Here is a 17,980-nt window from a genome sequence, read left to right as displayed (position 1 = left end):
TTCATTGATCTATGCTACAGAATTTTTGTGTTAATATTTCATTCTATGCAATCTTCCTTTCTCCACTTTCCCACTGAGCAACACAGTATCTACTGTCTTGGGTACCCCTCCTTCAACTGTGCTGCCTTCACCTCTCCTCACCTTCTCCAGTCATCAGGCTTCAACTCCACTTCCACTTAACAATGTGATCTTGAAAATGAGTGTTTGCAACTTATTTAGCAATTCTGGATTGCAGAAATTGCACCAGACACAAAGATGCCCAAACATTCTGCTCCTTGCTGCTCACTCCACTACAAAGTAAACTTAGAATTGTAACAACCTTACGCAAAACTCTGGGGCAATTTCAACACAAACAGGTGCATTGCAACTGTCCTTAACAATAATAGGTAAGGGCTTGCAGAAAGGAAAGGAAACGTAACACTGCAAATAGTACAGAACCTTTTGTGAAATCCTGCTACCAAACAAAGGTTTCATAATTTCCGACAGAAAAATAAGAACACTCAGAACTCCTGGGGATCCTGCATTTCAAGAAGGCACGGAGTAGATGAGTAGGTATCCTGAGCTTGTGATGGCTAACTCAAAGAAGGCTATAAAGTCTGAAGAATCTAGTAAATAATCCGAACTTACTTCATCAGAAGCAGAGCGAAGACACTGGACAGCAGCCTGTTTTTTCATTTCCTCTAGTGTTAGATCAGAACACTTCTTCTTACTCTTTCCCCATTTTTTGTAAGCTCCTTTTTCCCAGCCCAGGAAGATGTCATTCTCCTAAAATCAAAAACAAACAAAACTGTATTAAGACACATAAATAATTCAGTACTATAGCAACATAAGACCACAAACAACATATTGTTTAGAATAATAACAAACTCATTCCATCTATTAAAAACCGCTGCTTGCCAAATTAAAATTCAGTTTGATTAAAACCGATGGCTACAGGAGGTGGTTGCACTTCCTATTCAGAAAAATACACGCATTTGTCTCTGGACATGGAGTCCACTCACACTTGAATGCAATATTTTCCAATTACAAGGCATATCCACAAGGATTATTTTAGGGTCAACTTAGCAGTTTAATACATCACTACAATTTTTACAAAACTTATTAGTTTCACTGATCTCTGAAATAATAAGAATAAAGAGCAAGAAGTTCAGAGTTTGGATCAAGCTTATGTAAAATAGGCCAAAAGAAAAAAAATCATGCTAGATCCACAAATCTTCCATTAGCACTTACAATGAGCACCATTATGACTACAGATAGCGGTGTCTATTTTTCAATGAACTCAAAATGATTTCTAAGAAAGTCACATACTTGTGAGTAGGAAGAGTCCCCGTTAGGAAAAACGAAAATCAAAGAAGGCAGCTATTGTACCATACGTAATCATCTGAAGATACATAGCATCTGCTCTGTGTCACTTCTGAAAAAGTCAACCACACCAGCAGCAACCACAGAGCACTTCCCCCCCTTCTGCTGGGTTGCCTGTCTCCCCCACTCATTCATACACACTCAGGTAAATACTCATCTCTACCCTGAAATACTTTATAACATTTGCTTATTATTCCTTACTGTCCATTCACGTCTACACATATGATTTCTTATGTTCATCTAATCAATGAAATATTCTGACTACCAGGAAAATTATGCTATTTAACGTATGCTGGTCTAAAACATCTTCAGAGAGATTCACAAAACTGCTGTTTTTCAGCATTCGCCTCACCTGCTCCTAATGACATCCATTCTAAGGCCTAACCTCATTTAAAACAACTCCAAACTCCCCGTAGTTTCAAAATGAAGTAAAAACAAGTTGTCAGTTGAGACTGATCATCTCTGTGCACCTAAGAAGTCAGACAGAAAACGGGCGGGAAGGAAGAAAATGACCACATGCCTTTGGAAGGAAGAATTTTAACAGCTGTTTTAACAGCTGCCATGGACTCATTATCTAATTGAGGCCCTCAGGAAAGAGCAATTCCCTGATTTTTATTTTTATTTTTTTTAATCTTATTAAATCACAAGATCTGGAGGAAAGTATTTGCTGTTAAAGAACAAAAAGCTACTGGTATCTCTATGCTTTCTCATATTTGTGCAAAATTCCAGTGGTCCATTTAAAATAACAAATCTAACTGGTCTACTGCGCCTCTACTAAAGTAACAGAAAAATATTTACAAAATAATTGGAAAAAAAAAAAAGTAAAATTATCAAAAATAAGTGCAATAAACTACACACATCTACACTTCATTAAAAAATATATTTTTTCCCAGAATTTTATGTTTGTCCATCAAGGACAAGTTGGCTGCAGAGCTCAGTAGCTTTTTCCAATGTTGACATGAAGCACGTGGACTGGTAAGGCCCACTTACCCCAGCAGCTGCCAAAGCCTGTCCTGCTCATCCACATACAGGCAAAATTACAAAGAAAAAAAATACACGTCCACTAAGAAAAGGTTATTCAAATTGAAAATTTAAGCCACAGGAAAATTTCATGACTGGGTAGATGAGGGAAGAGCAGCAGATGCTGTCTACACATTGGCTTCAGGAAGGTGTCTGGCACTGCCTGCCTTAACAGGTAAACTTAGGGAACGTGGGATAGACGAGTGGACAGGGAGGAGGATTGAGAACCGGCTGACTGGTACAGCTCAGAGGACTGTTATCAGCAGTGCAGAGTCTAGCTGGAGGTCTTCAGCTAGTGCTGCTCCCCAGGCATCAATACTGGATCCAGCCTTGTTCAACATTTTCATCAGTGGCCTAGATGAAGAGATTGGACTCACCCTCAGCAAGTTTGCCAATGGTATGAAGCTGGGAGGAGTGGCTGACACAGCACAAGGCTGTGCTGAGGGATCTGGACAGAATACAGAGTCGGGCAGAGAAGAACCTTATGAGGTTCAACAACAGTAAATATAGAGTCCTACGCCTGGGAAGGAATAACTGCATGCATCAGTACAGGTTAGGGGTTTACCTGCTGGAAAAGAGCTCTAAAGAGAAGGACCTGGGTGTCCTGGTGGACATGAGCCAGCAGTGCGACCTTGTGGCCAAGAAGGCCAACATTATCCTCAGTATCCAATAAAAAGAGCGTGGCCATCAGGTTGAGGGAGGTATCTTGCTCCTCTACATTGCCCTGGTAAGGCCATATCTAGAGTGTTCTGTTGTGTCCAGTTCTGGGCCACTCAGTTCAAGAAAGACAGAGAACTACTGGAGAGAGTCCAGTGGAGGGCTACAAGAACAGTGAGGGGCCTGGAAAATCTCTCATACAAGGAGAGACTGAGAGACCTGGGACCATTCAGCCTGGAGAAGAGAAGATCAAGGAGAGAATCTTATTAATGCTTATAAAAATCTAAAGGGCAGGAGTCAAGTAGGTGGAGCAATGGTGCCCAGTGGTGCCAGCAGCAGGACAAGGGGCAATGGGCACAAACTGGAATACAGAGAATTCCATACAAACCATAAGAATTTTACTGAGAGTTACAAAGCACCAGAACAGGCTGCCCAAGAAGTTGTGGAGTCGCACTTCCCCTGAGATGTTCAAAACCCATCTGGATGCCTTCCTGGGTGACCTACTGTAGAGAACTTACTTTAGCAGGAAGGACTAGATGGTGTTAAAGCGTCCCTTCCAACTCCACCGATTCTGTGGAACGCACAGAGTTGACTTCATGCATTCTACTCTTGGGTGGAAAATTGATGAAGGCAATACCTACACTATGAAAATGTTACCAAAATGCTATAAACCAGCATACTTTGCTACACTGCTGCTCAGTTTTGCACAAGCACATTGCAATGTCCTCAGCAAGGACGGTTCTACGTACTGTATAAGCCAGTGGTGTGTGTCAGCAGAGCATTAAGGACATAGAACATTTCAGTCAGTTCTCTACACATGTAATTCAAAAGATATCTGGCTTTTTTTTTATATATATATATTTTTCATTTTTAAGTATTTACTCTTTGCAATAAAAATACTCATTATTAAAGGAGGAAGTGAGTCTACATGGAACATTCACTTAAACATTCAGCACTATCTTGTCCTTCCTTTCAGAGCAAACACTTTGTTCATGCTCTCTGGGAACAAAGTGACTCATCCTGTAGGATGCAGCAATAGAAGACAGAAAGAAGATGCTACCAGAGCTCTATGTCTCCAGACAGTACACAGAAAACTTGTTTCTGAACACTGTCTGGGTTTTCTATCACATATGGCTGCCACTGCATCACACCACCACTTTAATTTTTATAGGAAAAACTACTGGAACACTGAGTTTTCAATTTTTTTTCCTTGCATTTTTACAAAATTAGTATTAGGAATTACAGCTATTCCACATAAAATTCTGAAATTCATAATCCTCACATAAATTACAATACTTATCCACACATTTATCAGGTACCTTGTACTTTCCGCAAATAATTCAAATTCCACACCCATAAAGCAGCAAATAAAATCCTTCCATAAAATCCTTTTGTTATAGTGCATCAGAACCTGTCTGAATCAATTTACAGAAACAAAGAAAAAAAAGGAGAAGGAACTCAAGTAAAATGGGCAGGAACAAGAAAATGTCATATATACCTTCAGTTCTAGAAAGGGGTGACACAAACTGAGCAGCTTTCTGCTTTTATGATGACTGAGTTGGTAAGAAGACAATCCAGGAGTTTTGTATGTTTTAAATTAATCTCTTGCACCTTTTTTTTTTCTTTTTTTTTTCCCCTCCAGTGGTGAGAAGCCCATTAAGAAGTTTATTCCTTAGGCTGGAAAATATTGAGCTCGTGACAAACAGGAAAGAAAGCAGTTCAACAAAACATTCTGTGCGCATGAAACAGAGTAAACTACTTACTTCACATGGAAAGAATCACTAAGGACTTCTATTCTCTTCAGCTATTAGTTGTGTTCATTTACCTTTGCTTCCTAACAGAACAGACCGTATCATAATGTTTGTTTTAATGCTACTTTACCATACTCTACCATAACTCTCTACCGTAACTTTGAATTTTCACAATCCTGTTCAGTGGTCACTGAGCATAGAAGCAACATCACTCCAACCCTGCAGGTTTAGGAAGTCTATATAAACATCCACAAGAAAAAAAAAAATAGAAACTCGGCTTATAAAATTCTAACGTTGAAGAGACTCTTACTACTCGAATTTTGAAGGTCAACCACTCAACATAAACAAACACCAATTGGAAGCAGAAGCCATCTGGATACTGGAAAAACATCAAACCTGCTATTTAAACACCCATTCTTTAGAGTCCTGCTTTACTAACTACTACCTAACTAGGTAAATTCTTAGTGGAGATTTTGATTCCTCAAGTGACAAAGTACAAAATCTCATTATGCTGCCAGCGTTTGGAGCACTTCATCAAACACTAGCTTCATACAGGGATGCAAATTTTAGAACTAGATTTCTAACTTGCTTCTGCTGCTCAGCTACACAAAAACAGCAATTCCCACACTTCTCTTCACAGTTCCCAACAATTTGAGCAAGCAAAAGAAAAGCAACTGCAGTAGAGATTCTTCTTAATTTCATTTGTTATAAGGACACTGAAGAAATACCTACTGTCAGAAAGAAAACAACTGCTATACCTTGCAACAAGTCTACGTTAAAACTGTTTTGAAACTCATGGTGTACATAATAGCAAAAATCAGCGTTAAATCTCATCTCAAGACGAAACTACTTGTTTCATAAATGCCGGTATCAAGTTCTCTGGTACAGAAGCAAGACTCGAGGTCCCAGTTCATGCTCAGGTAAGCAAATAAGCTTAAATTTTGCATTACCAGTCAAACACGCAGAAAAGTAAGATGATAACCATACTTCCGAAACGGGGAAACCAAATCAGCAAAAAACCATGCTTAAGAAATCATGTTTTTTTTTTTCTTCAAGTAAACTCAGAGAAACAGATTCCCTTTGATTATTTTTGCACACAGTACAGATTAAATTAGATACAGTAAAATGATGATCAAGCCGGTGCTGAGTGGCATTTCTCAGGGATTGGTGTTATTTAACATCTTTTAGGTGACATGGACAGTTGAATCAAGCGCACCCTCCCCAGGTTTGCAGATTACACCAAGCAGAGTGCTGCAGTTGACATACTAGAGGAAAGGGATGCTATCCAGAGGGACCTGGACAGGCTTGAGAGCTGGGCCCATGCCAACCTCATGATGTTCAACAAGGCCAAGCGCAAGGTCCTGCATCTGGGCTGGGGCAATCCCAAGCACATATACAGGCTGGGCGGAGAGTGCCTGGAGAGCAACCCTGAGGAAAAAGGATTTGGGAGCGTCAATTAAAAGATTCAACATGAGCCAGCAATAAGTACTTGCAGCCCAGAAGGCTATCCATATCCTAAGCTGCATCAACAGAAATGTGACCAGCAGGTAGAGGGAGGTGATTCTGCCCCTCTACTCAGCTCTTGTGTGACCCCACCAGGAGTACAGCGTCCAGTTCTGGTGCCCTCAGCACAAGAACATGGAGTTGTTGGAGCAGGTCCAGAGGAGGGCCACAAAGATGATCAGAAAGCTGGTGCCCTGTATGAGGACACACTGAGAGAGCTGGGCCACTTCAGCCTGGAGAAGAGAAAGCTGCAAGGAGACCTTACAGCGGCTTTCCAGTACCTGATGGGGCCTACAGGAAAGCTGGGGAGAGACTTTTTATAAGGGCACATAGCGACAGGATGAGGGGAAATGGTTTTAAACTGGTAGATTCAGGCTAGGTATTAGGAAGAAATTCTTTACTGGAAGTGTGGTGAGACACTGGAACAGGCTGTGCAGCAAGGCTGTGGATTCTCCTTCCCTGGAAGCATACAAGGCCAGGCTGGATGGGTCTGGGAGTGCCCCGGTCTAGAGGGAGGTGTCCCTGCCTTTAGCAGGATGGGGTGGAACTAAATGATCTAAAGGTCCCTTCCAACCCAAACCATTCCATGATTCTATATACAAATTTTACCAAGTTTTCAGATAATGAATTGAGTAACCATAATTACCTACTTGGTCAAGATCCCCATTTTGAATGATAAGTGATTTCATGGCAAGAAATCCTATTCTCTCAGAGGGCAGAAGAAAACAGAGTTAAAAAATTCTGGATCGGGGAATTTTGAAACACACCTCTTTTCTTTGAGCATTTTAATTTCCGTACAAACCACTCAAGATTTAAGCAAATTACTGTCTTAGCATTTTTTGCTATCCTGAACGTTATTGCTGGCCAACAAAACAGTGCTGCTTCAAGGCAAGCTCAAGAAACAAGCTCATACAAAAACTAGGAAGGATTCAATGTCATAATTTTTGGAATACCACAGAAATAGACAGTTTCTCCCTTCCAGATTCTAATTCAGAACACCATCAAAGCAAGCTGTATACCTTCTAGTGTGAAAAAGAATTCCCATAATGTTTCAGATATGGAGTCTTGTAACACTAAGCAACATATGCAAAAAACTTTCCCCCTTGTGACTCTTAAGAGTTTAAGAGAGATTGCAGAGGAAGGATGGGGGAAAAAAAAACTAAAAAAACAAGCATCAACTTTTTAACAAGAAACAAACAAAGATTCAGCAGGAGACCCGATAGGTATTTTTACTACACACGGTTTGGAGTTGCATTATTTGCTGAATGGATGGCAAGTTCCTGTCAGATGCCATATATAAAGATTAAGCATTAAGTGCCCCCAGTGTTCCAAAGTGGGGCATTAGCCCCTACAAAACTGTAGGAGAAACCTTCTTAGAAAACTTTTAAAGATGTCCAAATGCAAACAAAGTAGGTCATGAAATTACTGGGTAGGTCAACGGAAGAAATGGAATCATGTTGAGAAATGTTTATGTATTTATTGCTGTTTGTCCATGTGAACCTTACTTCCTTAGAAAGCTCCAAAGCAGGAGACAGATCACCTAAACTAACTGTGATTCTGAAGCGATGAAACACTCCAAACCCCAACCCTTTCATCAAAAGAAACTACAGAATTTGCCAATCTTTACCTAGGAGGTAGTCTCATCTCACGCCAGCAGTGACCTCCACAGGCACTCATGCTCCCTCTCCACAAACATATCTAGAATATTTTCTGAATATCAACGCACAGTCCATAATATTTCTCTGCTAAGCCCATCACCAGTTTATTTTAAGGAAAATTCAGAAGTGAAGGCTTACAGTGAGTTTAAAAAGAGAAGGAAAAAAAAAAAAGCCTGAGCCATGTAAGCTGACATAATGAAAAACTGTGGTACAGCAGTCCTGGCTTCTCTTGGCAAAAAATAAATTAAATTAATTTAACAATTAATAATTAAATATAATGTTCAGGTAGACAGGTTTGAACCACTGTGCACTGCAAGAAAGCTTTTTCCAGAAACTTACTCAAATACTTTCCAAAATTAACTCCAAGATATTTGGATGGTAAGAAAATGGAAAAAACAAACAGCAGTAGATGAGAAAAAAATGGAGCAGATCCTCACTACTTCTAGGAGGTTCTCATAACGGAAAATAAGGGGAAAGCTCCTACAGATTACACATTTATTTCATCTTTAAAACTGCTCAAGAAGTAGGCTGTATAAAAAGCATTACTTCCTGGAAAAAATAAAATATTTCCCTGCAAACTGAGTTTGAAAAAGAAACTTCAGAGGTAGCTTAGAGCTCTGCAGATGTACTTCTATTCACAATGACATCTGTGAAAAGTTTGAGAGAGAGACTGCATCTCACTAGCATTAAAGATAACAGTCTAAACGGTCCAGGACTGGCTCAAGCATTCCTGACAGCTGCCTGTGATGAATTAATACATATGCAAGAATTCAGAAGACACATGAAAACTCAGCTTACATTCCCCAGAAGACATGCAACAAGAGGCTGCACAGACAAGAGCATATAAATAGGCTTTCTGAGAACAACACAAGCTTTCTCCAGATCAGAAGTTCTGCTGGCCACAGAACAGAAGAGACTTAAAAACATTCTTTATAATTAGATAAATTGCAAATGCAGTTCTTACCAGTGGAAGAATTCACTTCGGACTTCTTTTGTGAGAAAGCAGAGAACCACATTATAAGCTGCAGGTACAGTAAAGTAGCTAGCCACTACAGTCAGCTCTTTCCCAGCTGCTCTAAGCAGAACACAATAATCCTATGTGTTGGATTGCAGCAGAACAGCTGACAGTGTATGAGACCACAGCATGTGCTGCTGTGACTTCAAGGTCCTCAAGACACTGAGCTGATGATCTCACAATGTGAAGGCAGGGACGAACTGTATCAGAACCAACCAATCTGGGTATAAAATAGTGTAAACTGAGCTTCTGTCAATGACGAACTCTTGCTTATAATCCCACCAACCTGAAAGGGCATTCTATGTGTTGTTTGCTAATTAGAAGTTACTTTAGGTTGCAAGTGAGCAAAATGAATTTAACCACATCCACTCCCAAGAGCTAGAGAACATGCAAATGTTGCATCTATTGAAATCCTGGGTTGGCTGAGTAGGCTTTGAGTTAAAAGTATTCCGATTAAAGTGAATGCAGAAAAGAACATGTAGCAAGGCCTCTGCTACAGAGAAATCATGTTACTTGCAGTCATTAGGCGTCAGAAAAGAAGGACAAAAATTCAACAGAAACTGTCACTACAGAGTCCTTGTGGGTGATAAGGACATATTATGACTGGGGGAATCATTTCACAGCATGTTATGGTCGCTCTCTTGAACCTTGGAATTAACTTGTGTGGCAAAGATCACATAGCACCATAATCAGCTGATTTCACATAGTACAGCGCACGTCTACGCTTGGAGATATGCTGTGAGTGCACCATCATGCTTTGCACTGCAGACTATTAAACATGAAGAGGTGTCTCAGTAGCCTCAGAATTAGGAGCAGGGCAATTACATCAGCACAGAGATGGCTGCTGCTAACAAATCCTGACTTTCAGGGAGAAGAACCAGGCTAGTGCTCGATTTTCTGTCTCTGCTTTGCATCACATAAACCTTTGTGAGAACACATTAATAGCGATAACAAAGTCGTTCCATTACACTTCTTGGGTGACTGCATTGGGATACAAATTGTAACTAAGTGTTAAATGATATTTAGAAAGCCACAGAAAGTCAAGGTAGTACCTATTTCAAAGACTGCCTGGAATCCCCACAAGAGAGGCTAAAGAAAACATGCTAACTCTATTGCCAATTTCAACAGGACAGCACAAAAGACTGGCACCAAAGAGCCTGGCTGTCAGATGTCTTGAAAAAGATACTTCACATCATGAAACAGACGTTTAAATTTGCAAACATGACCACAGGCACCTGCACAAAGACAGAATGCTGCCTGAAAGAAAATGTTCTGATAATGCCCCTTGTTGGGAAGAAATGTTTTCCAACAGGATTTGTGCTGACGCAGCTGAAGGAGACTGCCCTGGGACCTGCAGTGAGCGGGAGCCTACTGCTGAGCTCCAGTTCTATCCTTAAAACACAATCAAGAATACAAGTGCACAGTCCAGGGTGCATCAACTGTACCCCTTGACAAGAAGTCACCAAGACAGAAATACAGAACAAAGCAATCGCTTCATAATTAACAAGAGAAATAATTAGGAAATGGGGAGGAAAAAAAGAATATGTCCTTTAGAGGCACTGCACCAGTAGAACCTGCCTTACACTGGCCAGACCTATTCCAGGAGCCCCTGCTGGATGCTCCCGTACTGACAGTGACTGTAAAAGGAACGCAGCTGGGTGACTTCAGCACCAGCAAACAACCACAGGGCAGCAGCCCTTCACAGACTGATCTCAACTGATAGAGCTGCAGAACCATAAGGCTGCTTTAAGGCTGCTCAGAGGCATTACGTGCTCAGGATGAAACCACTATTTTTCTCACCAAGTTAACCTCATATAGAAGACTTATTTTCAAAAGGTTAATACAACATAAGCTAGAGTCCTTATCTAATCACTTCTAAATGAGGGGGGGAATGTAGAGCTGTTTACCCCACAAACTTTAAGATTTACTTATCTGAACTTTTATAAAACTGAAATGATTTGCTATGAACATATAAGCTGTACAGGCAAGTTAACTTGAGGATATAGAACTGTATGGTAATCATGATCAATCTGCTTTTTCTTCAGTTTACATATTTACGTATGAAAAAGAGTTTCTTTAGTCCTAACCTTGCAAACATATATATTGTATTACTCTAAAGACTAAATTAAGCATATGAGAAGAGTGCAGCTAGAAGTCTTGGGCTCATAGTTCCTTTCCTACCTATTCTTTTTCTGCATAGAGAAATTTCTGCGGCTTGAATTTCACATACTTCAGTATTATGGTCAGAAAATTAAAAAAAAAAAAAATAGTTCCTACAGAAATGTTGTACAGCATAATAAGCAGAATCAAACACAAACCAAAGGGAAAACATTTTGCATTTGAGTTGCTGGTAAACTTGGAAACTTAACAGCTGTGTGCAACAGTCACACAGCACTGCCCTGCTGTAACAGAACCACATTTATTCCCTAGGGATGATCCAAGAGCCATTGTACTACAACAAATTGTTGTGCTTTGCTGAACAGGCATACTAACCAGACTGACACTTCATACGGGTTTAGGTTACTACAGAAGACCAAATCTTCCTTTCTCTTCACATCTTTTTGTTCTGGGTGAGATTTTTCACTTTAAAACAAAGCAAACCCATCAAGACAACTCATTCCTTCCTGAAAGAGGCTTCTGAACAACTAAACAACCGTCACTCTAAGTCACACTCAGGCATCAGGTCCCCAAGCTGGGTTGCCATGGGATGGCAGGGAGGGCAATGCTCCATGTACTGCAGCCCAGCAGTGCCCCAAGTACCTGCACCACACCTGTGTGCAGGCAGTGACAGCCCCAGGCCATTTCAGAACACCAGGCCAAGAACATGTAATGAATACACAGCCAATGGGCAGACAGGTAGCATTTATCACATGTGGCCAGGTGCCTTCTCTCGCACTCTGTTCTTCCCTTTATACAAAGGAGAAAAAAAATGTATATCACATTTTGGGACTTAGAAAAAGCTTGCTTTGAAAAAGCAAGAATAAAAACTGTGATCAGTCATAAGAGGTCGTGTAGCTATTGTATCAGCATAAGAAGTCGTCTTGTAGCTATTATTTTGAAGACCATTTCAAATCAGGGTGTAAATAGTAAGTCTTCCAGAATGACAGCCTCTGCCACAGGTTTCAGAACAGATCACCTCACGCTAGTCAAAGAAGAGCAGTTTGTAACAGAACAGCTACTTAATATTTTCCTAAATCTTGGAATTATCTTTTTAAAAAACTTCTCTAGGATTTCTACTTATGAGGGTCAGAAAAAAAAGTCAACTTCCCCCAAAAATGAGTGAAAAGAAGTAAATCACCAACAGCAGTCAGCACTGTACAGCAAGTACACATAATAAACGTGTTTAGACCTTTCTGCTGCATGACCAAAGGCTTACAAACAAAGCCCTTATCCCACACGACGCTGAGCTGGTGGGGGCTCTTTTGCTGGCATGTTGGGGTTTTGGTTGGTTGGTTTGTTTGCTTTCTTCAAAAGGAAGAAAAATCTGCAGGCAAAAACAGATGAACCTGTTATATTCAGAAACAGCTATGCTTACAAATAGTATATAAATCACAGAATACTGATTCTAATGCTGCACAAATAAAGATCAATGAGATACTCTTTCACACAGTGTATCCCAAGGCAATGCAGTGAGAAGCAGTAAGCCTCCAACAGACTACGCCAAGGTAATGCAGTATTTGCTGTATCACAAACTGGTTTGAGAACAGGTATCTGCAAATATACTTTAAATTGGCATTTAAATTGGCATTAAACTACAATCAGAAGACGATTTATCATCAGGAAACACTGAGTGCAAGGCACTCTGACTAAAAGTCAGTCTAATCTGAAGTCAAAAAGCTGTCTCGGAATTTTCACACTGTCCCCAGCAGCATTTCTGTGCACTTGCCAGAGGTAAAGATTGCTCAATAATGTAATGAGTTCTGTAGTTTAGTTTATTTGTTCCTTACTCCTAAACAAGAAAAAAAAATATATCAATAAAATGCAAATGATGAAAGCCTACACATTTAAATGCAGAACATTTAAGTTTCTATCGCATTCTATTCTTTAAATCCATAGCAATTTTTATTTCCTCATAGGAAAAGTAAAAGACCAAAACCATTAAGAATTAAGGACTGCGTAAGAACATTTGAATCTTAGGCTCTTCGGCTCATTTCCACCAGTAGCAGGTATCCACACATGCAACTGGCTTGAATGAGAAATGTGGTACAAATGCCAACGATAATGAACTACAGTAGAGGTTTTTTAGTTTTTACAACATTTAGAATGGACATATTTATAAGGTGTTACAGAGTGCTTATACATATAACACGTGTGTAACAGTAGCTGGCTGTACGAATAACCACAGCAGCTCTGGAGGCTCAAGGAATCCCTGTGCAATTCCTCATAAACAAGATTCCAAAACAGTCAAGCAAAACACACCTGCTAATGCATTTTCTGATTATTTCTATATTCAAGCCAATGAGTCAGAACAAAAAATGCAAACATTCCAGTAAAAATGGGTCACAGTGTGTTACAGTTTTACTTTTTAAGTCTTGAAAAACCTACTATCAAGAATCTAAACAAGGTGCTGTTCAATAACATTAGATCTGTGTACACATAACCATACCCAAGAGAAATCACACTAATTGGGCAAGCCACAGAATTAGCAGTGATCATGAAAACAAAAGTAAATTAAACAAATATGAATTTAAAAAAGCAAAACCCAAAAGCAAGCAAGCAGGCAACCAAAAAAAAAAAACCACCACACATCTCAAACCCTTAACAACGCCTGAGGTCCTGTCCAGGAATCAACCCACCTCACCATGCAGAACACGGGAGGAAAAGCCATCCAGTGACAGAAGCAGCGTACCACATACCTTGCATTAGCAAGAGAACAGAAGGGAACATCCTGCTTAAACTCAAAACTGAATCCTGAAGACCTAGTCAATGAACACTGCTATATTATTTATCACTGAATGGTTTGGGTTGGAAGGGACCTCAAGGATCATCAAATTCCAACCCCCTGCCACATCTGCCACTTCATTCTGTTTCGGGCCCACACATTCCCTTTGAACAGTTCAAAACAGACCTCGCTGCTGTTTTTGGAAAGAAGCAGTGGCTAATCAGTGGCTAATCATGCCCTGCAGAAAGACCCCTACACATAAAGAGAAATCACCAGAACAAATTCACTACTGAAAGCATTTTCTCCTCTGAATATTCTGTCACGTTTCTCAAGAATCAAAGGAATCACATAAGGAAAGAAAAAAGTTCCTGAGATGCTGAGAACCAATTGTTCCCCAGGAGTAGATCACAATTAGAGCAGTTCAGCATCTCTCAATATTTTACTCTTAAATATTGAAAAGATATTTCTGTACTTGAATTGCTGCACTCTTCCCCACCTATAAGCAGTGCTGCTTATTTGTATTTCTTTTGTTTGTCTTCATGCTGTACACATCAGCAAAATTGGACTGAAACTGCTTAAATGTTTAGTTTTACTGTGATAATTCAGAATACAATCTCTTGTTTCTGAGCAGCTTAAGCCAATTTTTTAAAATGCAGCCACGCACAAAAAATAAAATAAAATACAGTAAAGCAAGCACACGTGATATAAATTGCCTCAATTCTTCATGTAAAAAAAAAAACAACAAACAAACAGAACATCTGTAGGTTTTAAAGATCAAGCCATTCAAGAAAGGAATTAGGTAGCGGTGTTTCATAATGCATTCATCCCATCATTACTACAGAGAATCATCACAAAACCAGGCCCTAGACCTCAACAACTAGAGAACAGTTACTTGAAAATGAAGTGAACAAGTACAATAACGGTATGTGAAAAGCAGGGAGGCAGGAAAGAAACTTCCAACTTGCTCAGCATCTAGATGCTGTTCAGAAGACATCCTGTACAGTTGGCACACATCCTGGTTACCCTGTCAGCATGTGCTATTCTTCTCTCTTTGGCTCGTTAGGTTCATATAATCAACTTGGAAAAGAACAGGGACTTTCCTTGAAGCTCAATCAACACAAAGTATCCAGTTAAGGTATCAAAATGAAATCAAATGATTGAGGTTTTCATAATACAGTTACCATGTTCCTTGTAATGTTTGATGAAAAGTAATTTTGGCACTTCAGTCATTTTTAAATGATCACAACAGAGACTTCACAGTTATGACTACACTCCAAATCAGACTAGAAAGAAACAAGTCTTCATTTTTCTCCACGGTCACAGGACTATCTTCAAAGCTTCTCTGGTGGGGTATCACTGGCTTCTTTTTTTCTGTCCTATCCCTCTAATTCAATGGGCTGTGGAACTTCATTCTCTCTGTCTTCTAAAATGCAGCCATTGGTGTCTGACCAAGACCTAAGCAAGCTCACTGCTAAGGTGTGTTCTTAAAATATCTTACAGTTATTGTTTTTAATAATTATTACAAATCATGAGGTTGTTTCTGGTGATTTCCACCATTGCGGGTGGAACTTTAGCAGAAAAAAATGCTTTTGCACATCAAGTTTTCTGTTTTATGTGATGGAAGCATGCATAGTGATGGCTGCTAAGAGTTCTGAAATTGGCAGTGTCCAACTCCTGCCCTGTTCTTGATGGATTTGTGAAAAAAGGAAACTAGGAAAAAGAATTCTGAAGCACTTCAGTTGCAATATGTGAAGCATTATCAAAGAAACAGCAACAAAAAATGAATTATCAAGGCACCAAAAAAGGCAATGCTTTCTTCCTTCTGTTTTTTCACGTTAATCACAAACACCTTACACAAGTCCATGATAACAGTACCCTCACTCCCTCCTGAAAATGCCAGAACTTCCCTGAATTTTATATTAAAAAAAAAAACAAACCTTCTGTTAGAAGTATTCTGATGTACAGCAAAAGATGCAGAGAAATTCATAAAAAAGAGGTGAAATTAGGAGCAAAGGATATGCTCAGTATCGTGAGTTGGAAGGGATCCATAAGGATTACTGCTCTTGAAACACAGAAAACCTTTAGCAAGAGTGGCACGTGGGAATGGAAGTACAGTTACCTGTGCTACATGGCCTCACTTTTCTTCCTCTACCCTTTCTGAATTAGAGCCATGCATCACAACTCTTTTGCACACCTGTTACTGGGATTCAGCATTAACATTCCTTTAAGAGATGAACAATATTCATGCAATAAAGTATTTTAGATACTTGGATATTAAAAAGTATTTTTATTCTTCACTGAAAATAGCATGAGATGAAATTCATAAGAGGAAGCAACAGGGAGTCTACAGGCTACTGTGAAGCAGCCCAATTTCAAAAGCTTACAAAACTCACCTAAGTTTACTAATGTTCCAATATTAAATAAATCTTACAACCAGGAGTACCAGAAGTTTTAAGTTCATGAAACATGTCAGTGCTAATAATTCTAATGGAGACTGCAGTAGAACTAAAATGTTAATGCAATTGCTGGTAAAGAAAACCAATGACATCAGCCTGAATTTGACCCCAGTGCAGTACACCCCCCCTTCCACCCACACACTGAAAGACAACCACCTCCCACCCCTGAGCCATCCCCAGGTATAATACACAAAACATAACTGATACAAAACTCACTTTCACTGGACAACATCTAAAATATGTAAATACCTGTTCCTGCAGGTCGTAGTCATAGCTATCATGCAGCAGAAGACTGAGGACATACCGAGTATAAATCATGGCATCAATGCCACACTTCTCTAGCTCTTGTCCCAGCCAGGTCTGCACTGGACCCAAAGCATGTAGCAGAGACATTTCAGAAACAGATACAGGGCCTGGATAAGAGCTTGAGGAGCTTTCTGATGGCAAACCATCCACAACAACTGTACAGATAGGGCGCATGAATCTAGGTGGTTGGCATCCTTATAACGTGAAGCATTTTCTGTAGTTGATATCCCGTCGATATCTGGAGGTGATTTTCACTCCAGTAAATAGGAGAGAGGCTTGACTTCTAGGACAATCATTTATATTTCCTGGCAGTTAGCCGTCTAGAGACGAACATCACTCTTCAGGCATGACCAGTGAATAAACTAAATCCTAATAGCAAACACATATGTAGATGTGTTTTTCTACCTTAATTTCACATTGAGGCCAGATGCAAGTCCCCAGCAGGACCTATAAAGAGGAAAAAAGGATAAGTTGTGATATTATGTCTCCACACACAAACAACATCAAACAGTGCAAAATAAACGACGTAGAAAGCAGTCATTTCCATACTGCTTACTTCACCTGTACAGCACACCTGCTCAGTGTCACTCTGAAGAGTAACAGGCATTATTCCAAGTTTAAAGGTGACTTAGAGAAAAATCACTTTTTCATGCAGGAAGAGAGACTCTTTCAAACAGTTCACTACCAACCCTTCCTTGAAACGTACAGCAGGCCTAACTTTAATAGAAGGCTGAGAAGGTTTATAATAGAAGGTTTTATTTACTATCAGCCAAAGACAGATCTTTTCATCAAAAAATTTACATTCACTCACATTAAGTCTAATTGCATATTTTGCATCACTAGAAGACAACATAATCCTACTGTTTTGCTGTGACTCCCATCTACAAGCAGAAAAAAACTGTCCTGTTTATAGAACACTGAATTTATAAAATCACCTGGCCAGCAGTTTCACCAGAGCTATAAAATACTTCCTATATCCTATTGCTGAATGGTTACTATTGTCAGGTTTGGTTGTTTTTGTTGGTGGTTTTTCATTTTAATTTCACTTTTTGCCTTGCAGCATTTTATCATCTAAAATCTGTCTACCTAAAACCTGAGCAGAACTTCATCCATTCACATAAGAACCAACATTTAACCTTCTTCATACAGATGACTACACTAGTCTTAACTTAGTGAGCTTACACTCTAAACCATATCCTAAAATAGACAAATCATCCTAAGACTCAGAACAACTGCAATGCCAAACCAATCATGCATAAGTAAGGTGCAGAACAAGCAAGCCCCAAGTATGCGGTCCTTCCCTCTAATCTAGAGCAAGTCAAGTCCAAAAAAGGCCATTTGGACCAGCCTGCCAATCAGCAATCTGATAT

At 39.7% G+C, this 17,980-nt stretch overlaps 1 protein-coding gene across 1 annotated transcript in view; it reads right to left on the bottom strand.

Annotated features, from left to right (window-relative positions):
* The window catches only part of KIAA0232, a gene marked incomplete at both ends in the record, with an annotated part of 44,016 nt that extends 27,232 nt beyond the window's left edge, over positions 1-16,784 (bottom strand). The window contains 2 exons of the mRNA XM_079534214.1: positions 628-765; positions 16,554-16,784. Coding sequence (XP_079390340.1) covers positions 628-765; positions 16,554-16,784 — 369 coding nt within the window. The remainder of the gene's footprint in view (positions 1-627; positions 766-16,553) is intronic.
* Between the last annotated feature and the right edge of the window lie 1,196 nt (positions 16,785-17,980).

Source organism: Tetrao urogallus (assembly GCF_951394365.1).
Source record: "Tetrao urogallus genome assembly, chromosome: 4".
NCBI lineage: Eukaryota > Metazoa > Chordata > Aves > Galliformes > Phasianidae > Tetrao > Tetrao urogallus.
This window is presented reverse-complemented; position numbering and strand designations above follow the sequence as displayed.